The sequence below is a fragment of the Aulonocara sp. 'chitande type north' Nkhata Bay genome, linkage group LG15 (assembly GCF_057382095.1).
Source record: "Aulonocara sp. 'chitande type north' Nkhata Bay isolate Kocher_YH1m ecotype deep benthic linkage group LG15, A_spYH_male_GT1.1, whole genome shotgun sequence".
In the NCBI taxonomy this organism is placed as follows: domain Eukaryota; kingdom Metazoa; phylum Chordata; class Actinopteri; order Cichliformes; family Cichlidae; genus Aulonocara; species Aulonocara sp. 'chitande type north' Nkhata Bay.
The window spans coordinates 8,610,527-8,635,020 of NC_141358.1; the positions used below are offsets into that span (position 1 = coordinate 8,610,527).

The 24,494-nt window shown below is 40.4% G+C and overlaps 1 protein-coding gene across 1 annotated transcript; it reads left to right on the forward strand.

The window, feature by feature from the left end:
• Nucleotides 1–272: 272 nt before the first annotated feature.
• Nucleotides 273–24,433, forward strand: map7b (microtubule-associated protein 7b). The gene is made up of 21 exons (XM_086263819.1): nucleotides 273–289; nucleotides 449–635; nucleotides 11,385–11,555; nucleotides 11,753–11,830; nucleotides 12,388–12,551; nucleotides 13,547–13,664; nucleotides 14,060–14,161; nucleotides 14,627–14,737; nucleotides 15,844–15,939; nucleotides 17,059–17,178; nucleotides 18,250–18,422; nucleotides 19,226–19,368; nucleotides 19,513–19,736; nucleotides 19,815–19,965; nucleotides 20,060–20,231; nucleotides 20,874–20,978; nucleotides 21,064–21,114; nucleotides 21,212–21,236; nucleotides 21,357–21,483; nucleotides 21,570–21,754; nucleotides 22,787–24,433. The coding sequence occupies exons 2-21, from the start codon at nucleotides 590–592 to the stop codon at nucleotides 22,795–22,797; spliced, it is 2,373 nt and encodes a 790-aa protein (XP_086119945.1). The 5' UTR covers nucleotides 273–289; nucleotides 449–589; the 3' UTR covers nucleotides 22,798–24,433.
• The last annotated feature ends 61 nt before the right edge of the window (nucleotides 24,434–24,494 follow it).

Sequence of the window (24,494 nt, forward strand, 5' to 3'; positions counted from 1 at the left end):
GATTTCATTATTTTTTTCTCCATACCAACTCTTAATATGGTGTCTTCTGATTAGTCGGATGACTGATTAGACATGTGAAAAGTATTATGGTGTAAGTTTGACTGAAAACATAAATTCTACGTTGACTAGCTATGACAGGTCTGGAATAACAGCGTGTGCTTTATCTTCAACATTTATCGAGCAACACTTTGCCTTACCGCCACCAGATGTCAGTATAACACTTCATCTTAAGCACCCTGTTTCGCTTGCGCCTCTTTCTGCCTTCTAAACCTCTCCTTTTAAACTCAGGGTAAGTTCAGGTGGATTTACTTAAAAAAAAAAAAACTTTTTTCAATTAAAGGTTTATTTATATGTTGCCCAGGATCTATGTGAGGTTTATGCAGTCCGAATTAAATTAAGTCGCGTAGTTTAAAGTTTACTCATTACACATTCATGTAACTTTTACTAGTTTCTAGTTTGTTTTGCTGATCTGATACTGGTCTTCGTTGTCCCCTCCACCTGTCCGTGGGAGGGGCCCCGGTCCCGGTGTGTCTCAGGATCATTCCCTCGGGTTCCTGCCGCTGATCCCTCTCAGCTGACGTCAGGAGAAATGGCGGACCAGGATGGCAGCGACACATCTCCTCCGGAGTCCCAAGGTGAGTTGTCACCAACAGGAAACTTTACTTTGACAAAACTTTTTTCTTCTTCTTCTTAAGGGGGAATAACAGTTGTGTGAAGTACTGAAGGGTGCTTGAGTGGGTCTGTTTTTGAACACTGACTCTGAGCTAAAGAGAGACTCGGAGCCGGTCGGTCACGGGAGTGGGATTAACTATCAACCAACTCACCCAACCGGTTACTTTACGTTTACCAAACACGACTTGTTACGTAAGCTGCTGTAATATTTATTTATTTATTTATTTATTTATGTTTTACCCCTTTTTTGTGAGTCTGTGTTGTAGCTGGTAGACATTTTGAGCTTCGGCAGACACCTGTTGCTTACAATTTGTCACTTCGTCGAAATCCACCTTCAGCTGACGTGACAGGTGAATTAATGAAAATGAGCCGCAGGTTGTTTTCGGGATGGCATAGATAGAATGTGTCTTTAGGCTACAGCTTTGTTCTCTGGCTCTCACAGGTGGATTTATATATTCTTTTGAACTTTGAGTTGGCTTATTAATACCCCAAACATGATCATTTATACTCTCGTTATTCATTTTTACAACTTAAAATGGCCACGTCGCCTTGTAAGTGCATTTTTAGCTTGTAGGTCAATGTGTGTATAATGTCTTTGGAGAAATAATACAACACATACAAACTGTACGCCTGTCAGTTCCGGAAATGTCACCTATCAGTGATCTTGTAAAAGTATGTAAAGTATGTTGGGTTTTTTGGTTGCCAAAGGGCAGAGATCTCCCGTATCTTACACCCCTTTGCTTCACTTTTAGCCACTCCTCAAATAGTAACGATATAGCAGGTGATTCCCATTCACTCCTAATGGCAGAGCTGTAATAACTAGAGGTGGGCGGATCGACCCAAACATCGATAGTATCTGGACCAACCCTAAGTGTTGGTATCAGATCGATACTAGCATGAAAAGATCGATACGTTTTTCTGTCCAGTGAATTAAGAATTTTTTGGAAATGAAAATTTTTTTTATTATGCACTATGAAAAATGTTTTAACTTTATTCTGTTGACTATTGCATCTATTTTATTTAAAGGCAATAGTGCGCTGAAAAAACAAATGCTGACCAAAGTGCTTTAGACATGGGTACATTTACTTTCCAGGTCTCAAAAAAAGAAAATTTCAAAATACATGAAAAGCTTAAAGATGTGTGGTGTATTATTAATTAATTATTGTGGAAAGCAAAAATCCCAGTGATTTAGTGTTCATTTAAATGTGTGTCCCTTATATAAAGCTTCCTTCAGAAGTTAAAAGTATCTGTTCATGTTAATCCACAGTGCATCCAGGCAAAGGTCGGCACCTTCACTCAGTTTTCCTTGAAAATGTATAAAAAGCAGATTAGTTTAGATGAAGGGTTTGGATAGGTGTGAGAGTCCCTTATAGCACACAGAAAGTTGCATAAACAGTATTCCAGTGCTTTTATAAAGACCTGGAACCCAGTTAAGTATGCAAAGAATTATTGCTGCATGAATTACAGTAAGAGTGATTATGTTCACGTACTGCGACACAAGCAGCCCTGACAACTATATCGTAGGCAGAATGGGTGCACGGTGGGCGTGACCTTTTATTGATTTGAATGAGTTGAGATTACTTACTTTAGGATTACATAGCATTAAGCTCAGCTGTTCCACAAATGTCACCTGCTTTGACCTAGCTTGACCTGCAGTTAGACAGCAACTAAAGCCACCAAGAGTCATACATACAGATACAGAGGATGAGACACTAAAAAAAAGAATTCATATTTTAAATTTATTTTGCAGCTCACAAAAAAATTACTGCCAATTACCTCTAATCCATGCATTGTAACACTGCACAGATTAATTAATACTTGTTAACTCTGTATTTATAAAGAGGTACTGCAGCTTTGATCCAATCAGAAAATAAGTTCCTAAGATGTGGTTTATCTCCTGTCATTACTACCTGCTTCCCAAATCATCCTTTTTGCTGCTTTGTTCATGAGTTGCCCTGCATTCTGCCTGCACAAAAAGTTACTTCTGTGGGTGATTGCGGTGTTTTCCCAGATTCGCTGTCAGTTTGGCCATCCATCACACATTATGGGATTTTCTAGAAATTTAACTCAATACTTCTGGGTTAAATTTGCATGCAACTCAGCTGTTATACTTTAATTGTACACTATGTCAAACATTATGTCATTCAGGACCCCCAACATGTCAGACCCAGGGTTAGCAATTAAACTTAACAATAAACGAAATCTTTTTTTTTCTTGGTTTCATTTTACTGTATTCAAATGTCCATTCTCTTCAAATGTCTGTGTCTAACACACACATTCAGTAGGTGTGAGAAGGGTGTGTTACCCATCCTATCAGGTTAAAGTCTGAGTGTAGAATTACAGCATTGCTCTCTCCTGCAGGGACAAAGATCAGATTGCTCTTTCATGAATGTGTGCGTTTGTGAAGTGTGAGCTCTCTGAGGAGATGAGACAGCAGGACTTGTCCTGAATTCCTTTATATAGTAAAGGAATAGTGGAAAAGGTAGTGGTTTGGAATTATTTTAGGAAATACTTAATGCTTTTTCTTATGTACATATAAAGTAAAAGAAACAGTGGAGTTGTAACTTTAGTGGCTATGTTGCTTTTCACAGCATGCAAGCTATCGCACTTGTTTCTCTAATCTCCATATTAGTTTAGCTCAAGGATGCATTAACAGTAATACAAGTTGAGCCTGGTGTTTGTACTGTTACTATCCAGGCCTTCAAAGTTTGAAATACTCCCCCTTTTATTTCACCCTCCCTTTCATTGCATCTGCCATATTGTGTCACCTTTTAAAGGTTCTGAATTTGGCTACAGAGCCAAGCAACAATAAAGTTGCACTGCAACATTATTGTAGATGCAGTGCAACTACAATAATGCTCCTTGGTTAAATATTGATGTGCTGCGTGTTGTTCCTTCTGCATTCTTGTGAAGCTGCAGCAACATATGAATGTTCTCGCTCATCGTACATCGCCGTGGCATCCTAAATGGCTGATGGCTCTTTAAGTGGATGGTGGGGTGGGGCTATATACCATGTGCTCTCTGTACACACCCCTTCCACAGAAGCAGCTCCTGTACTGCAATATTTGATTTGGTGTGTGCATCCCTAGTTGTGTGTGTGACTGTGTACAGCACATTAAAGCGTGTCCGTCCTCTGCTCTCTCACTTCCCATGCGTCACTGGTCCATGTGCTGCTGTTGTCAGGGAAACCCTTTGCCAGCACCGGCTCAACTTCCACCACTGGATTCGCACTGAATATTTTAACAAACCCCGCTCTCCTCAGTTACTCTGTGTTTGTGTGTGTGTGTGTGCTCTGTGCAGTCACTGCCTGGGTGATATGATTCTTCTGACAAGTTTGCATTCACACAATAGACCTAGCAAGGGAGAGCTGAAGCAGGAGAAAAAGGAATGCAGTAAAAGTAGTGACAGCAGAGGCGGCATCTCGGGAGTCAAAAGAAGCACAATCCTTACAGCTCTCAACCAAGCCAGTCTTGTGGATTAAGTCTTCTTTTCTAAGCCAGACTGCAAGAGCTCATCCTACAAGAGACTCACTCACTCTGTTTTACTCTCTCTATGCCATTGCAGGGAGTATGGACTTGGCTCAATGAGCTGCTCTGTTTGTCTCTTCCACGCTCTCCTTCATCCACCACATTTACTTTCCTCCATCTCCACCGCCTTTTTTCCCCTATCTCCTTACTCATGTTTCTTCTTCTCTCTGTCGCTTCTTCCTGCTGTCTTAAAGTCAGAGCAGCAACCTGAAGAAAATTGCTGTTAGCACTAGCTATTAGCTACCTACGTCTTAGAGAAGGTGGCTTTTAGGGGTGACCTCGTCCATCATCATCCTCTGGCATTCAGGACAGACCTCTTCCCCCACCTCCCATCCTCACCCAGCATCACAGGGTGGGATGGGACGGGGTTGGGTGAGTTAGGCTGGGGCTCAAGGGTTAGCAACAGGGTAGGCAATGCCAGATAGTAAAGGACGTGGGGAAAGAGGAGGTGGAGGTGGGTGTTTGCAAGGGAAGTGGAGGCTGAGGAAGCGAGGTAACCGTTCAGCTATCCCAGCACTTTTCACCATCACTGAGGAGGAGGAGGTACAGAGACGAAGAGATGCTTGCAAGAGAAAGACAAAAGGTATGGATGAAAATGAGAAAAGAAAATGAGAGCAGTGTAAACTACATTTTCTCCCTTAAATACTGTGATGTTTGCGCTGACAAAAATGTTAGAGAGAGAGAGAGTGTGTGTGTGTGTGTGTGTGTGTGTGAGAGAGAGAGAGAGCGAGAGCGAGCATTATCTGGGGCAGAGAAGCTCTTGGGGCACAGAGATGTTTAACCAGACTCCAGAGAGTCGCAGCAGTTTAAAGAAAGATCTGAAAATGTGGTCCATTAAAGACAAATGTGTCTACATGCAAGGCTAATGATGTTGAATAAAGAGGTAGGAGTTGATACCCCTAGCAATATGTAGTAATTGTTTGATTTGTGCACAGTTTGCTTTTACAAAGGAAAACTCCTCTAAAACTGTGAAGCGCAGCCATCCAGAGACAGGCGCCTGACAGGTGTGATGAGGAAGCACAGTTTTACTGTTTGTGTGAGTGAAAATCAGCTGACAGGGCAAGATTGACTCAAGGACTGCAGATGAGAATGGAGGTGCGGCTCACTGTACATGTGATCTAAATGCATTAGTAAGCAGAGCAGTCGGGATGCTATTACAGTTGGAGCAGGCATAAATGTGCCACACGTTAGCTTTCCCTTTTCACACAATTCAGAAAGATATAGTGTTAGATTTAATTTCATGCCTTATCTAATGTTGAGATGATGCTGTGACCAGTGTTTTTTAGTAGAAAGAACAAAGCTAGATGGTTTTCTTCAAGTAGTGTAGTATTACAGACTGACTCTACAAATCATGCATATGCCACATTATATATAAGGAACAAGACAAAGTGGCTAGTTTCATTTCTAGATAATTGCATTTCCTGTTTGAATCCAACCATCTCATGCTGAGGGATGTGTAGTTGCATCATGGAGCAAACATACATGTAAGATATGATTGAAACAGGTGGAAGGAGAGAAAACTGCTGGGTTTACTGTGAAGTCTGAAATTGTGAAGGAGCTGCTTTTTTTCACAGTTATCTTTATTATGAAGACATGGTGGGTGCTGTTGATTGGACTGATTCAACACACGACTGTTAGACTAAACTGATTTGTTTTGTCTCAAATAGTTCTTTCTACTTTGACCTTAGCCTGTAATTTCTCAGTAATGGTATGGACTTCATTACTCATGTACAAGTCAAATGGTTGATGGAGCTATAAGAAGTGTGTGGATTTTCATTTGCCATTGATTGTTAATAGTAAACAAGATGACTTTATTTGAGGGCATTGGTTTGTATGCATACTCTAGGCCCGCGGACTAATTACATTTGGCCCGCGAAGCCATACCAAATTACTATTAGAGCTGGCCTACTGGTATTATACAGCTAATATATATTTTGTTTAGTATTAAGTTTTGCTTGTTCCATATTCAGTTTTTCAGCAAAACGTGTTTGAGTCCATAAGAAAAGATTCATTCTTATATCTGGAGGAATAAATATATTTCAATAAATATTAACGTTAGCCTGCGACTTTGTTCCAGTTTTGAATTTTGGCCCATTGTGTATTTGAGTTTGACACCCCTGCTCTCTTGTCAGTGAAAATTTGTCGAGCAAAAATTTGTACTAACAAAAATTTTTTAAAAACTTTTGAAGATGGGAACATTCAAAATTTTCCAGTTTTAAATGCCAGAGTTTTCCTCTCATGATCTGATTTGCAGCTTGGCCCTGCAGCAGAAGCCAGCGTTCTTGCACCTGTTACCCAGGCCTGAGTGCCTCTCCTAGAGCTATAAAGGAACACTCCCATCCCTGCCCCCCCCCCCCCCACCCCCCCTTTTTTTTTTTTCCTCTGGTGGTTGGGGCTTACAGTTTAGCTTAGCATTAGCAGCAGCTAATCCTCTCAGGCTGAAGGGAAGGAAAGGAGCCGTACAGCGTGCTATCCGCTGGCCTGGACAGCGGAGCATTAATCGCTAACTCTGACCATTTAATCTGACTGGCAATGAATGCAGATAGATTGGGGGTGGGGAGCGTGCATGCACATACACACATACATGCAAGCAACAGAACGGAGGGAGGGGCGGGCAGATTAAACGGTGACACTCTCACGTATCACTCTCTGTTACACACATACTCTTGTTACACAAATATACATGCATACACATGGACAAAAGGATGGGGTTTGGAGAGCTGCCACAACCTGTCTCACACACTGGCTCTTAGCAGCAGTGACACCGACCACAGCTGACCTCTCACTCTTTCTCTCACCCTCTCGTTTTCACTTCCCATTTTTTCTTACTCTGGAAACAGTTGAGTTTTGGATGGATTTCTTTTGACTGCCCTCTTTGCCCCCCCTCCACCTCACTGCAACATGGATTTCATTGGGTCACTCTTTTCAGTGAAAGATGCTTTCAAGAAGTAGGAATGTGGTTTCTGGTCCTCCGATTCGACTAGTCAGAGTGGGATGCTTGCCAAGAGCTCAGCAGGTGCAATCTTGGAATTATGAACCACAATCCAGGTAAAGCCTTAAACCCAGAATTGTGTTTTGCCTTTATTTAAACTATTGAAACAGCGTACAAAAGAAAGGAAGTGACAAGACTGACTTGCAGCAATGGTCCTGTTTGCTAGGAGTTGAAATATGGGACTTAGCTGCAAGTTTGGGGTTTTTTTTAGCCCTTTTGGTTAGCACCATAGCCTCTGAGCTATTGGGTCACCTGTGTCCTAAACTTTTGCTGCCAAATCCACACTCATCTAGTACAAGGTACTTAATTGGGAATGAACAGGACTACAAAAGCACCAGCATCAGTATGCTTTGGATTTGGCTTTGTCCTCAAATATTTCATTTGAGATCAAACCATTGCCATAGTGTCAGTTTTAATACGAGGTGTTTGCTGTCAGTTCAGATGATCCATGTTCTTTTTTTTTCTAAATGGGCTTCAAATGGGCTGGGGTCCTTAGGGACTAATTAAAGCGCTATACAAATACAGGTCATTTACCAAAGATTCAAAAGGATATGTGTTAGCCTAATATGAATTTAAACACTAAGAACTCATACTCATAAAGACATTGCTTAAAATCACGTCAGCTGGAGTGAAACCAAAATATTTTGTACATCTGTCCTAATCTTTTGAATCTAGACTTTTGTAGGACTTCAGGTTTAGTATGTGTAGATTCTTATGTTCCTGGTTAACAGTTGGTTGAAAATATGAAAGAATCTTATATAAAAGTGTAGCAAAAGGTGGTGGACATGAGTGTAGCCAGACATTTATTACTGGGAAGTGGAATTATGTCACACATGAAACTGACTTTGGTGTGTTTGCGAAGGCTGTTAAGCTGCTGTCTATTGCTCACAAGCAAATATGCTCGCTGTTATTTGAGGTTTGTCGGTTTATGACCTCTACAACAGATGGGTGAGTCTGTGAGACGCAGTAAGAGGATATAAGCTGCACAAGTCCAACATATTAGTATTTTTTCTGTAATATTTTCAGCTGAAAAAACACAGACAGTGCAGATTTGCGATGTTATCATGACACTGCGTCATCTGGAAAAATGTTTTGAACAAAGGAAACAATGAGAAGATGTATGAACCAGAGATGTGGAGATAAATTTTGTCTGGTTATCAAATTCCACTGATTGTTATAAGTAAAAGGCTTTAACTGCTTTTCGTAACTATATTGTACAACATGCATGCACCTTTTTCAAAGTATAGGAATTGAAGGAATGCATTCGTTCTCCATTTACTTTTATCTGCAAATGCTCTGAAGGACATCTAGCTCGGAGTTACAGTAAATATTTATGAGGTAAATCAAGTTGTGTAAATATGGGCCACATTGTTAATGTCAAAATTTCAGTTCCTTTATTCCAGTAATTTTTTAATAGTTTAAGAGGCAATCCTCTTTTCTCTTCTTCTTTGTATTCTGAATATTTCTGTGAGAGTGTGGTTAATTGATTAAACCGACCAATTGTTAATCTTTTCATACTTATTCCTACAGATGACTGTTCTACTTACAGTTTGGGTGCGAGAGGCGCGGTACACCCTGGAGGAGTTGCTAATGTTATTTAATTTCACATGGGATGAAAGTGTCTCTCTCTTGTCTTGACTTTTTTAAGAAGTGTTATTTCTTATTATGTAGTTTTAAGTATTCCCAGCTGATTAAAGTGAAGTGCATAAATTTAAGCTGTCAAATTAAAGAAACTGGTTGTGGTCTTTGACAGTCGCCTACTGGCTCATTGTGCGGTAGTCCACTCGGATCATTAAAACGCCCACTCCATCACAACATGAAACTTGAAGTCAACTTGTATAAATGAAAAGGCTCATTACTTTTCCTTTTAATGCATTTGCAGGAGCTCCTGGCCTTTCATTCAGACTTGACTTCATCTCATTTAAGCCATCTTTTTTGTTTATCCAAAAGCCCATTCACGTATGTCTCGTTAAGTATCTGACTTCAGTGTATTATCCTCATCATTCAATAAACTGAATCTTTTGTTTGAGGAAAGGGATTTCAGGGGAAGAGAATAAACAGACCAGACTTGTTTTTACGTGGCCCAGTCCAGCCTTTCCTCTCATAACAATAGCCTATATTAAACCACTTCCAATGCCAGTCTACCCGAGGCAGGGCAGACCTATGAATGCTTGTGTACACACCTCTGTAGATGTTCCATAGACTGTGACATACAATCCGTCTGCAGCTATGCCCTCACATCCTTGGTCTTTGTGATTCACCCTAAAAACCTCTCGAGGTGTTTGGATGGAGACGTTAGTGACAGTTTAGATTCATAAGACTTTCTGCAAAACAAAATATCATAAATTACCAAGTACAGTGAGAATAAAGTGAAAGGAGGAAACTGTTTCTAATATACTAAAACTGATCAGCTTGCAAATGAAAAACGGCATTTGAAAGTAGTAGTTAGTGGAACTTGTTGTGTTCAGACTGATGTTCTCTTTTACCTTTTAGGAGGAAGAAGGTTCAATTTTTTTCTCAGTCCTTGATCAAATCTTTATCAACTCTTAAGCCACACCTCATGCCCTTACATTTTGCTAGGAAAATGGGGAATTGTTGCAGTGAGTCAAGAGAACACATGCAGACATAAATGGAAATACAGTATTAGGTTTGTGCAAGCTTTTTTGTAATTTTCAGCTGTTGTTAATCTAGTGTAGGTTTTTTCATTGTTGTTATTGTTGTTGTTTTAAGGCCTGCCACTTCTTTTGTCCTCACTGCACAAAAAGCTGCGAAGCTTTTTGACTAATAGCAGTTTTTGAATCACCTTATTAGTGCAAAAATATTCAATTATGCCTGTCAGACTGTTATGAGCTTTTATTTTTTATAGATTAAAATAAAGAGGAACAGAGTGTTTTTGTTACCAGCTGGTAGTAACAAAGTCCCCAAAGATACAACTTTAAATTGATTTTAAAACTGAACGATTCATAGGTCAGTGTTAAGTGCCTTAACAGGCAGACACACAAACCTCTAAAATGACCAGGTAATAGAACTGGAGGGAACGAGTGGAAAAACCCAAAACAAAAAAGCAAAAAACAACTTAAAAAGACCTTCAGAAAGTCTGGAGAAGACCACTTCAAGACCACAGACAAGTTTGGCTGCTTGGAAACTAAATATAAAGAAATGAGACACTTTCGCAGTACTGTAAACAAGCCTGGAAGGAAATAGTAGCATGAAATCAATCAAAAAAGCCAGGATGTTGAGAAATGATTCAGTGTTTACTCTTAATGTTATGTACCGGTAACTATAAAATTCATTGAGACACAGATTTCCATCTGTAACTCTAGATATGAAACTTGTACTCCATCCTGTCCTCTTTCTGTAAAGAAAAGAAATAGGTGATAGAGAGACTTGTGTAGAATAGGGCATGATGGCTGTGATAATTAAAGTGGAGTCCATCTTTTTCAGTTTATCAGATTAGTCAGGGGGGATGATTTATTTTGGTCTTTGGGTTTGTGGGACAGGTTGGTCTCTGTGGAGACTGAGGAGTCTCTCTCTTATCACCACACACAGGAAAAGACTGTGTTGAATGCTTGCTTAGTACACCTACAGTATTTATTAATAGTATACAATTTTTCTAATCCTACCCGTGTAAATTTATGCGTCTGGTTCATCTGCATCAGAGCCAGTATAACGCTCTGTGTCCAGGAAGCTAACCTGAAAGCGCTGAGTCACCCTATGGTGCAATTAATCAATAGCCTAGCTGTGAGCTTGGTGGAAACACTGCAACTTCATGGCCACATCTATGAATAGCAGGAAGACAGTGAAGTGCATATTGTTTTATTGCATTTTGTTTTTCTGTTAAGCAACTCAGCAAAGCCTGAAAATGCCGGGGAGACCACCTGCAGAGATTTTTGATGCATTTGAAATTTTTTGATGGTAAACTGCTATTTCTTAAGCATTTGGTTGAATATGTTCATTTTTATTTTAAGCAGCAGTTTGTTCTACACACAATGTTCAGTTGAAGTGTTGTTGAATGGGTTTTATTTAGTGGGAAAACATTTATTACAGCTCTGGGTGAGGAGCTGTGGAAAGTCTTTCTGATGGTGCTTCCTAATGTGCAATTATTATCTTGTATTTTTCTGTATCTCTTTTCTCCCACTTTGTCTCTTCTTTTGTTGTTTTATTATGTGACACTTGTTTGTCCTTCTTTGCAGCATCGTACTCTCACTTTAAGTCAGAGGATGGCACCGTGTCTTCAACCACCCGTCCCAGCTCTGCAGGCTCTGGGCAGACCTACACTCCCAGCCTGACCCCTACACCCACTCCTACACCTAGTCGCACCACCAACAGCAACAGCCCCAGTAACAATGCTGGCACCAAAACAGGTGAGTCCCACATACATTACAGTGTGTGAATGTGTGTGTGAATGGGTGAATGACTGAATGTAGTGTGAAGCGCTTTGGGGTCCTTAAGGACATTTACCATTTACCATATATTTCAATGAGATTAGTTTGTACCGTGTCTCAGCATTGACTGTTTTATGTCAGGCCTTTAACATTCTTCACTGTTGTTTGTGCTGCAGACTCGCTGCTCTTCAACAAGATTGACGAGAGACTTAGGTTGGCCCGTGAGCGCCGGGAGGAGCGTGAAAAACAGAATGGTGAGCGTTCTTGTGAGTTTGACAGAGAAAAGAATAAAAGTTATCTTTTTTTGGGTGTTTTTTTTTTTTGTCTTTCCCACAACATATTGTGACTGAACTTGGTTGGTAGCTGTGGTGAAGTGCCAGTTTCTCTGGCTGTTACATAAAGGCTAGGTTCAAGCCAGGCGGCCTGTTGCCATGGATTCCGTGTTACATAATGGGACAGTCCATGGGACAGCTTTCAGAAAGGCTGGTGTTTTGGATATTAGAGGGTGTGTGTGTGTGTGTGTGTGTCAGTATAACCAATATAATACAACAGATGGCTTTTTGGAAGTCATTGCCTATTTATTCATGTTTTAAGTGTGGGTTTTTTTTTTCACACTGTTGTACACTGGTCGCACCTCTGGTCCCAAGTAAGGGGCTGAGGCGTTTGCGTTGTGTTGAGAGCTAAAGCTTTCTCATATGATCCACAGCTGACACATCACATTACTGCTATAAGCCTTTTCGTGCTGTGTGCAAGTTGCCTGTTTTTGTTTTCTTTTTTCAAACAAATTGTTTATCATGTTTACATGCGCCAGCTGCCAAGGAGGCCCAGTGGCAGGCCCGTGAGGAACGAGCCAGGCAGCACTATGAGAAACACGTTGAGGAGAGAAAGAAAAAGCTGGAGGAGCAGCGGGTAAAGGAGGAAAAGAGACGGGCTGCCGTGGAGGAGAAACGTCGGCAAAAAATAGAGGAAGACAGGGTACTGACGCTCCCCTCGTTCACAACTGTGCATCCTGAGTGTTACACTCGTGAACACACAAAGGCTAACCTCTTACCTGCCACCTGCTTCCAAGTTTTTTCTGAAACACCCATCCAGGGAGGATGGGGGGACATGGATACTGTATTTGTGTGTTTAACCACTCCTTTTCTCGTATAAAAAAATGTAAAGAAAAATTGCAGATCTGTGAAGTAGTCATAGATTTCCTGTCCAGCAGTAATTAACTTTACAGCGATTTGACGTTCTAATTAAGTTGTTGATTTAGTGAACTAGAACATTGATGTGTCAAAGATCTGTAACATGACACTGTAGCAGCACATGTTGATGACTTTGCATAAATAGTAATAATAAATCTGGATAGTTTTTTTTTTCTATTGATACAGTAGGTTTTTAACTTTTTACTCCATAAAGATGATATTTGACAACCTCACCTGTATGAGGTTTGACATCTCAGTATATAGCTGAGATGTCAAAGGGTAGCTAACTTTTGATGCACTCAGTCATTTTATTTTATAAGCAGGCCTGAAATATGACAGAAAGCACTCAGTTCAAACCGCTTCAATGGTTACTCTCAGTAGGCTTTCAACGAGTAAAGAGTTACATCTTAGTAGGAAATTAGGTTTGGATCTAAGTCTTCATTTTATAGGAACGTTATAAATTTAGAAACAAGGACTGTAGGAGAACAGGGAAACTACTACTACTGCTACTGGGCCACCAGATGCCCACCGTACCTCAACTTTCAGTGGACTCCAATTTCTACAGCCTAGAAAGTGTCTATGGTTCCTCAGCTTTAGCTTTAGCACCAGCACATAGGTTGGCATTTCTTTCATTCTATCTGCCATGTATTGCTACTTTGGATGCAGTCAAAGCACTCCATTCATTCAGAAGAAATGAAGAGAGAGAATTTGCTTAGCACTTGGTATGTCGGATGGCTGTTTGTTTTTTTGCCATTGATGTTCTCGTTGTTTTGACTGTAGGCTCGTCATGAGGCAGTGATTCGCAGGACTATGGAGAAGAGCCAGAAAACCAGACAGAAGGCCAACCGTTGGTCTTGGGGAGGAACTCTGCAGACAAACACTCCCTGCACAACAGCTGGTACTCTTACATATATCACATATATAACACAATACCTGTTAACACACAGCACAACACACCATAGACATAGTCAGTTGTACAGCCATTTTTTCCCCCTCTGCATTGGTGCTCATACACCTGATGCGTGTCTCTGTCAGTGCCTCTCTTGTATAAATATGTCTGCCTGCCTCTGCGTGTCAGTATTGTTCTGCCATGTTTATATTTGAACTTTTCAGATCCGCTGCCCTCTGTTGTTACTGCATATTCACACCCTTCTCTGCCTCTCTCTCTTTCTCTCCCCCCCCCCTTGCTCTCAAATTCAAACTCTCTCTCTCTCCCTCCCACTCTCGGCTCGCTCTCTACCTGCTCTACACTCTTTGTTTTCTCTGCCATTGTCCTTTCCCCTCCTGGCCCAGGTTTTGTCGAGTCAGCTTTCCTCTATCCACTCGACCTTGCTGGACTGGAGCACATGCAGAGTGCTTTCAGTCTCTACTACAGATACGGAATGACATCCCAATGTGAATATAAAAGCACTGTGTGGGTTAGCTGGCTGGCGTTAGAACGCTGGCTTTAGCACTGTAACTGTTCAGCACTGTGTTAGCTCATTCTCTTTAGTTTTCATGTAGGCCAGTGTGAATGGCACGACATGTAGTTTTGCTATTTCACTCGCATGTAGCAGTTCACGTGTGACGTAAAGTTATATCCCCAGGCACAGGATCATTTACTCAAGCCATTTTAGTTTTATTTTAGAGGACATAAGACCCATTTAGCACTAATCTGTTTTTAAATATCTTTCCTGTCTTAGCAACAAGTTGGTAGTTTTTCATACCTAACCTGAATTAACCAAAATAGAGAAACCCAGAGAGATGACTGACTTCAGCTCTCTTTCTTCCCCTTTTTCTCTCCTTAAATTTCACCAATTCAATATAAAACTGATATGCATTTGTCATGTTTTTTTTGTTGTTGTTTTTTTTGTATTCTAGATGCTGATAGGCGCTCAGTGTCCACAATGAATTTATCCAAGCATACAGACCCTGTCATTACCAAGCGCCTCTCTTGCTCCTCTGCCACACTCCTGCACTCACCAGATCGAGGTAATAAATATACACACACAAATACAGTTCATTACATCCACTGGCAATGGTCAGCTTTTGACTCCATCTTGTATAATTTGCCATTGTTATGAAGTAGTCTCTTGTGACAGGCTGTAAAGCACTCATTGTTTTATTGTGATTAGTTAATTAGATTTGGGATGTTTATGTGACTGAAACACACTTTTTATGTTATAACTATGTATTGTGTAGCGTGTCATTCCCATTTAGTTAATATGACGCTAAATCCAGCAGAGAGTTAACATAGCTTAGTTAAAGAATGGAAGAGAAACACCAGAATCCAAACTTAAATCAGATAACACTCTTAACAGGAGAAGATGAAATATTATTACAATGCAGAAAAATTTTCACTGCTAGATGTCAGAAGAATTCTGTTTTCATATTCCTCCAATGTCCTTCCATGGCATGAAAGTCTGCAACTTCTCTTCTGCCTTTGCCATACTACATATGTGGTCGGTCTCCAGCCAGATAGGTAAAGCGTGATTAGTCAGAAGGAAGGTGTCCTTCTCGGTCACTGTATTCAAATATGGTGGGGTATATTTTAAATGGATTAATTCTAAGTTTATGAGAATGCATCAATTTTTTGGAAGATAATGAATAATAATGAATGTATATTTGTATATTTATTATATAATGTATATTTATGAGTACTTTATCATTTCTTTCTTATGAAATAGCCTAAAAACGTCAATAACTGTACCTTTAATTGGACACACATACTTTTTAGGTGAATTTTTCCCAAATTTACAATAAAGCTACACTTCAAAACAGAAACCATTAAACAGGCCCAAGACGGTGTGAAATATGAACAAAGTAAAATAGGAAGTTATTTGATTAAAATGAAGACAAAAAGAACAATAAAACTGAAAAACACTACCGGTAAATAAAAAATTTGCCTTATGCTAAGCTAAGCTAACAAACTGCTGACTTGGTCTGTTTTTCAGATGTTAGACCTAAATGAATCCTTGCATGAAGTAATCAGCAAGAAAGCAAATAAGCAAATTTCCGAGTTTGAGCTTTTACTGAAGTCATTGTTGAAGTCTAACCATCGGGTCATGCATCATTTGATGTTTGTATGCTGCTGACAGGCTTACAGATGAGAACAGTCTCCTCCCCTGTCATAAACAAAGCTCAGTCCAAACCCCACCTGCATCAGGGAAAGACCAGCCAACAGAAAAACACAGGTTTCTTGTGGAAATTTTTTTGGTCTCTTATACTGTTCCGACTATGTTGCAAGCAACAAAAAAGATCTTGGGCTGGAAACTGTAAAATAATCTGTTACTTTTGTAGAAATTTGTCAGTGTAAAATTTTAAATGTAATATTCTGAAAAGAGAAACTTTGATTTGGAGAGCCTACCATGACATGACAAGCTGATCTAATATCCTTTTATGTATAAATATACATTATGATTATTGAAACAAATGCCCACAGTCCAGCACACACGTGTTGGCATTTGTGCATTTCATCTGAGGGATCAAGATTTTTTTCTACCCCCCCTCTAACGTGACCCCTTTCTCTAATCCTCAGTAGGATAATCTTTTTGTTTTTGTGGGAACACTGTATGCTGTTTTTATCCTGGCTGTAAAATTGGCACCCACATTAGTCATAAAATTATAATTATGCTCTTGTTCCCATTATTATATTATCAGAAGACACCGCACACTGAGGCACTGTGAAGCATCACTCAGTGAATTCTAAAAAACTCTCAAACATGAATGTTTTTATATATAAAGTAATAGAAATATAAAAACCCATTTATTGCTACAGTTTTCAGCCCAGATGTATCTTTGACCTGCATGCTGACACCTGCAAAGCACTGCACGTTTTGTCTCATACTGTGCCGGATCTCCTTTAATTGGCTTACTTATCAGGTTGCCGTGGAGATTAATTAATTAAAATAGCCTTTTTCTCCGAACTACCTGAGGTAAACTGAAAGCTTTTTGCTTGAATGATTTCCCAGATAAATTGAAATTTCTTGAAGATCATTTTCTTAAAAATGACATGTGTCCTTTTATCTTGCACTGTTTGTCTTTGCCCTTTTGTTTGCTCTTCATACCACGGTGTTTGCTGCCTCTCATAATTAAACAGATGCATGAAGGTGTAGGTGTGGCACGGCAGTCTGTGCATGCTTACAAATTCACTTTATTTCTAACCTGCAATGCTTGACAGTGTTGGGAAAGGGGGAAAATGCAGTAAATATGTATAATTTATAATCTGCTTTGATTGTTTGCTTAGGCAAATAAGTGGGTAGTTTGTATTTGTAGCTCTTATCAAAGCTCACATGTCACATGCGTGTGTTCAGGACTGCGCCGCCTTCCACTGACGCCATGGGAGAGCAACATGGTGAACCGCCTGCAGCAGCCAACACACTCCTATCTGGCCCGCAGCCGCAGTGCAGTGAGTCTGTCAGGAGACCAATCAGGTAACACGCAACACTGATTTTATAAAACAAAACATTTAAAGCCCTTTGGCTCTTTAGATCAAGATTCTCTTGATCTAAGGCAGAGGTTTTATTAAAAAGAGTATATATACTCTTTTATGCTTGGTCTCTTGACCCAAGCAGTTTCGGATGCTAATCTGATTTGCCTGGACTTAAAGCATTACACTGTCTGAAACTTCCTTTAACAGCGTGTGTCAGGCACCCAAAGCTCACGCACACAGACACACATGCACATACGTCCCCCAAAACAAATAAAGTGATCTGTTCAGGAAATCTTCCTCTACTGATGCCATGCCTTGTCACAGCAGCAGGGAGTTTTAGATCATTTGTGTGTGTTCCATCATTGTTTACATTAAGGGAAAGAAATAACTTCTAGGTGAACTACTTGAATTCACTCACTCTTTTCTATTCTGCCCTCTTTGATACATTCAGCATCATCTTCAGCTGGTGAAGAGCATTTCTTACATGTATTTAGATGTTTTTGTTTCTGTGTGCTTGCTTGCTTTGTATGGTTTTGGGTCTATTGTGTGGATAGCTATAGTTTGTTCTAACTGGGTGACAAAGTAGAAATGCTTCCAACACTGGGACTCTTTATAGCAAGTAATGGTTTGGCAAACCATTCCTGATCTAAATATCTTTAAGCGTATTGTGTTACGTTTTTTTTTACTAACCCTAATCAACCAACCAAATCCTTATTTTGTATCACATAGACAGTCTTTGTCAGACAGTGCCAGGTGATGGTTGCAGTACATTCACAGCTGTTTGCACTTTTTAGTAGCACTAATTCTTTCTTTCTTTCTTCTCTGTTCCTACCATAAATATTCTCCTCATTCCTCTCAATCCTGCGCTGGCTTCTTCAACCCATGGCTTTCCTTTTTTATTTATTTATTTATTATTCATCTTGATTCCTTCTCATTCCTGTCTTTGTTTCCTGATCCTTTTTCCTCTGTGATCCATTTTATCCAACACTTATTGGTGTCCTACCAATTCTCACACTACCCCAATCAATACCTTCAAAAACACTGTATACTCCCACCTTATACATCACCCTAGCCATGCCTGTGTGTCCTCGCTCAGTTTCCTGCCACCCCATGGGCTCAATGTCCTTCAAGGCCCTGCAGGCACAGCCACTGCCTCACTGTCGCAGCCAGGAGAGGAACCTCAGCAGGGACGCAGCTTCCTCGTCTTTAAACACCCCGCGCAGGAGGACAACCGGAACAACACAGGTAGATTTCATCAGCTCATGACAAAATATCTGGGAAATAATATTTGTGAACAAAAAGCAACTCATCATTATTTCCTGCTACTGATATTACAGAACGTGTTGACGTAAATCTTTTTTTTTAAATCATTTTTTTTCAAGCACCGAGTAACATTTAATTCTTCTACTTCTTCAACTTTGTCATTTTCAAATTGATTATGTTTCTGATCAAACAATATAAACAATAGATTAGAGTATCTGTCATCACACACACTTGCATCCACTGTTCATCTGCTTCGTGACAGCTTATTATGCCGTTAAGATCTTAGAAAGAAGGCCCCTTGTATGCCGTGCATCCCACACACTAACATATCACTGTGCATGTGAACTGATAACTCTCACCCACTCCAGAATACCGCTGGTGTGTCATTCATACAAGGTCAGTGAGAATGTACAGATAATGGATGCAGTGTGATTTTTTTTTTTTTTTTTTTCTCCGAATTAAAAAGACTGTTTTTCATTTTGTGACCTGTTAAGTGTGTTTTGTTTTTTCTTATTTTGTTTCTGAGTTTGGTGCCAGAGGTAATCTAAGCCTAACCCTGTTACTCGTCATCATATTGTGTGGCTACTATCTATAGGGCACCTTCTAAACCATCCAGTTACCTTTGTGTTGCATTAAAGGACATTTTTCTGGAAGAGCAGTTTTGATGATAATGTGTTGTTTGCTTCCCTGGGTCCTTACTTGGTGGTGTTTTTTAAAAAAAAAAACTGCCTGTTTTGACTCGTGCATGTTGTCTTTTGTTTTTACCGTATCTCCTGAACCAACAGCGGCAAAAAGACCGTGACAGTGTCAGGAAGTCATGGAGCAACCTGACACTTCCACTTGCTCCTGTTCTCTCATTGCCCCCAAGCAAGCGCTCCTCTTCCCCAATCAAAAAGAGCGGTAAAGTGACAGCACCCTCTCCTGGCAGGTCAGTTACATTTGATAAATGGGGAATATTTTGAGCTGAAATTGAGTTTTACAGTTTTATTTGAAATGTAACGTGGAAGTTATTTTGCTGATATGCTCGAATGATGACTATTTTTAAAAAAATATATACTTCCTTTGCTCACAGACCTCCACAGAAACCAGTGGGGCGACCTCCAACCCCCAAGTTACTAAAGTCTCCAGGGGCAGAAGATCCTGGAAATCTTCGTCCTGTCAGGATCACACCTGAGAGTTCCCACCCTTCAACACCCAGAGGAGAGGAGGATGATGAGCAGGTCCTCAGCCCTCCTCAGCCTCGACCTCAGCCACTGGGTCAGAACAAGAGCTCAAATGAGCAAACGGCAACCAGCGGTGAGTTATGAATCTCTCACCTGTTTCACAGCTACAGTTTATTACACTGGTCAGCATAACTTTTATGATGCCTTCTAGAGAGTGTAAGCAGTCCACCAGCTCACAAGCCTTCAGCGGGCACCACAGACCCGGAGGAGGCGAGTCGTATCCTGGCCGAGAAACGACGGCTGGCCCGCGAGCAGAGAGAGAGGGAGGAAGAAGAGCGCAGGCGACAAGAGGAGCAGGCAAGGTGTGCAGGCTGGGCTGTGTGTGAGCATGTGCATGAGAGGGAGTGTGTAGTGCTGAAAGGCTGCATCATTTTTGACTTGGTTGTGTCTCACCAGATTAGCAAAGGAGGAGTTGGCTCGCCGAAAGGCAGAGGAGAGAGCAAGGAGAGAAGAGGAGGCTCAACGCCAGGCCGAGGAGAGGAGGAAGAAGGAGGAGGAAGAGGAGAGAAAGGCAGAGGAAGAAAGACTTCGGAAAGAGCGAGAAGAGGCAGAGAGACTACAGAAACAGGTCTGAGATTACAGATGTTTATGTTGACTTGTTTTGTTTTTATGTGGTTGCCACAAATGGCAGCAGGTCTGCTGCTGGAACTTTTAGCCTGTTCTCATTCCCGGGGTGTCAAATACAGACCTGATGGTGATGCAGAGACACACACAGATGTTCTCTTTAGCATAACTACAGTGATGCGCCAGGTTATGGCAAATTACGAGACACGTCTCACTCCCAAACTTCATATGGATGCTTGTAAAAGGCTTCTTGGCAATGTAAGGGCACTGATTGGCAGGAATCACAATTTTTCAATGTGCAGGGTTAATGTTGTCAAAAGGGAAAAGTCTGTTTTTAAACCTAACCAAATATATTCTGCTGCCCTAAACTCTCAAAGGGAACATAAACTGTACTTTCCAGGCAAAAGAAAAATGTACTGCTTATGTATTCGCCCCAATTCCAGCCTCCTAAATCACACTTTGAAGCTCTTTAAAACAGACCTCTTAAATCTGAGAGCCCATCATTGCAGCTCCAGGTGCATCCAGGCTTTAATGGGAGAGTACATCCTGTGTATATCTGTGATATGCCTGCTACACACTCGAGGGCGAGAACACGTTGGAGCACTATGGACCTATTAATAAGATGAAATGCTTTTGTGTACATTAGAAAGAGGAGGAAGAGGCTCGACAGAGAGAGGAGGCAGAGCGACTGAGGCAGGAGAGAGAGAGGCACTTCCAGAAAGAGGAGGCTGAACGACTGGAGAGAAAGAAGGTAACGTGACCTCACATTATAAACACGCATAAATTGCAAGGTACAGTGTACATTAAAGCATTTTTCTTTTTTTCTAACCCTCCAGCGTCTTGAGGAGATCATGAAGAGAACACGGCGTTCAGAGACAACTGAAAAGGTAAAGACCAGAGGGAAAATGGAGTAAACAAAAGTGTAACAACTATCCAACTGAACAATCTTTGAGTATTAATTCCTTTTTTTCATTTCATCACCAGAAGGTCAGAAATGGAGACAATGCAGGTAATTTAATATACCGTTTTTATAATTACTTTTGCAGTAATATATCTTTCAGATTGTCGTCAAAACATATCCTCTGCAGTTGTTGTTCCTGACACCAGATTGATTTTCTTTCACCATCAGTGAACCCGACCTCTCCTGCTGCGTCAGCAGCAACTGAGACACCAAGACACAATAGTAACGGCAACTTAAGCCAACCAGATCCCACCCCAAACCCCAACACCACAGCACTGAGCCATCCTGACCAGAGGTACAGTCAACAGCCATGATATACAACAGCCATACTGCTTGTGATGTCATCAGGTCTGACACTGTTATTTTTTTTTTGGTTTTTAGGGAGAATGGGGAGTTTGAAGAGGTGCTTGTACTGCCTTCACATTCCAGGTTGTCTCCTCCTGAAGGAGAGGAGGAGCAACAGCAACAGCAGGAGGACAACAGAGTTCCTGTCCTAGCCTTCTCAGAGAATGGTCTACTGAAACCTCTAAGCAGAGTAGACGATATATCAGCCCAGCAGGGAGCAGGTGAGAAGGCATCCACTCTCTGATTAGCCACTAGTTCCTACATTTATATCCCATTACTCCCCACCCCCTTCTTCTTCCTCCCTTAGTTTCCTTTTGATAAAATTACAGAGACTGTCATTCATTCTGGTCACTTCTTGGTGTGTGTGCGCATCTTGTCTTTACAAACCTGACTTGATGAATAATGTCCTCTATAAATTTTGTGACAGTCTTCTGAGGCTCTGGTGGGCTCTTTGCAAGCTCTATGAAAGAAACCTCAGCAGTGTCAAAATGATGTCATCGGGGGTATCTCAGATTGAGGCATCACATTTTACCAAAAAATCGAGTTATTTAATTTTTGCTGGACTTTGAAAGATGAGGGTGTCTTACAGACTGGGACGGGACATCCTGGGTGGGATGCATCTTCTCAAATATTTCTTCTTTATGTGTAACTCTAGTCTTACAGAATAACTCTTCAATCAATTCTTGTAAATGAAAGCATGTACAGAGACATCACTGTGGACTTTCAAAGTATCTAAGCAGTTATGTTGAAGTAGAGGTGTAATTTTCCCATGGGGTCAAATGAGAAACTGGGACATTTGTGGAGAGCACCAATAAGCTTCTGAAGATGTCTTTTTTTTTTTTTTAATTTAAAAAAAAGTTAACAAGAAGAAGAACTGTTTCGAGCATCACTGACCAATTAATTTTCCCATTAGGCTTAAGAGAAACCAGGACACCAATAAGCTATTGGCACAGAATTGATTGAGCAGACCTGAGTACAGCTTATTGGTGCAGTCCTCCACAAGTTTCTCACATGGCTTCATCGCTGCTACAGGCTGCTCTGTTTTTGTTTGTTTTTGTTTTATTCATTTTTGTTGTTTTTTGTATGTTTCATACCAAGAAGCTCATTCAGATTATGAAGACTTAGTATTGCACTTTCAATATAGTAGCTCAAGCATTGCAAGTTGAAAGATCATATTTTATTTACAAGGAAGTGAATAAAGAAAATATATTATATGTCCTGTGCTTTAAATTCTTTGTACCTTTGATTTGCAGATGTTGCCTGATGCCCTGATGCAACATGACGATTCCACACCCACAGACATGAAGGAGAGGTCAAACAGAGAGGTGAAGTACAGAGCTGTTGGACTGAATCAGTAGGACAACTCTCAGCACTAGATTCTTCCTTTCTTCCTCTCCTGTGACAGAAGAGCACTGTTCCCAAAGATGATGTCTCCAAACATCTTGCAAGGGCATCACTGAGAGAGATTACTCTTCCCTCATCCTGCACTCTGTGGGGCAAAGCTTGTTTTTCTGTATCTGAACATGATTACACTTGGTCATCATGTATGTTCTGTGTATAGCCACAGGTTTCCCTGATTCTTAAATGAATGTCCTGAAATCACAGCAGGGCATTGAGTGTGTATAGTCTTGTGATGTGCGTGATTGAGAGCGCGAATGAGAAACTGACAAAGATGTAAAAACTAAGATCAGCTGTCAGTCAGCAGCTGTGATACTTGAACATTTTTGAACTATTTTTCTGTAGACAGATTGTGATCAGCGATGGGACTTTAGCTCAGGCCCCAATCTAGCTTCGTTTATGAATTTTTGTCTCTAACTGGAACCTTATGGTTCTCACAAGGTAATATTTCTGCAGAAATGTGAGAAATAAAGTGTGCTACAGGAATAATATCAGTGCATGAAGTTGTATTAAGACTAATGCAAAAAAAGGTATGTCATGTAATATACTTTACTGTTTCTACAGTGTTTAAACTAGGTTATTACTGGGGTGGAACACGTGCTGGAGTATTATGACTTTAGGTTTAATAATGACAAAAATGAACATACTGTCATCTGAAAACTGAAAATGTAGGGTATAAACGTCAGATTTTTCTTCAAATTGCTGTACAGATAAAATGATTTGTCGTCATTGTCTTTATGTTCAAATTTACAAAAACGTGCTTCATTATTAAGTTATGCCCTTTCATTCATTCACATTTTAACCCTGTCACAGTTGCACCTATTCTACATCCTGTCACTGCCTGTAAGCCACTTTTTTGGCCAAGTAAATCCAAACTGGATTGAATGAATTTACTGATGTTATTGTTAAAATAATCAGATTTGTTTCCAAGGATTTGACAGATGCTGCTAATTATGACATTCCTTGGCCTTAACATAGTGTAGAAGGAATGATGTGACTTTGCTTCATGAGCTCAATCGTTTTGGCCCTTTGCCCAAACTCCCCAGTGGCTTTTTTTGAATTCAGTATGAATCATCAAATATTTGTGTCACGCAGTTATAAATAATGCAACTCATAATTCATACCACTTCTCACTATAGCAAGACAAAAGGTGGAAATTACTAAATTTCTAGAAGCAGGCCATTACACTTCATTTTCACTCAGCTCCTACAAATGATCTGCATTAGGGTCCTCAGACTTGAGCACTGTCTAACAGTACCACTAAAGAATAAACTTGTCTTGATTATGTACTGCAGGACATTACCAGCAGTACACATGGCATGCTGTTATATATTTGATGCTATAAATGTAAAAATGTATATTTTATTACTACCACAAAGATTTGAATATAGCCCTTTACTTCAGAGGAAGCATGAGGTGAGCTCTCTGAATCATTGTAAAAGTAAAATCTCTACAACTGCTGCAGCTGTACTGCTTCAAATGAATAAAACTTTTTGAACTGGTTACCTATTCAGTAATTTTACCTTATTTTGTTTTTCAAACTCTTTAGCCAAGAAAGAAAAC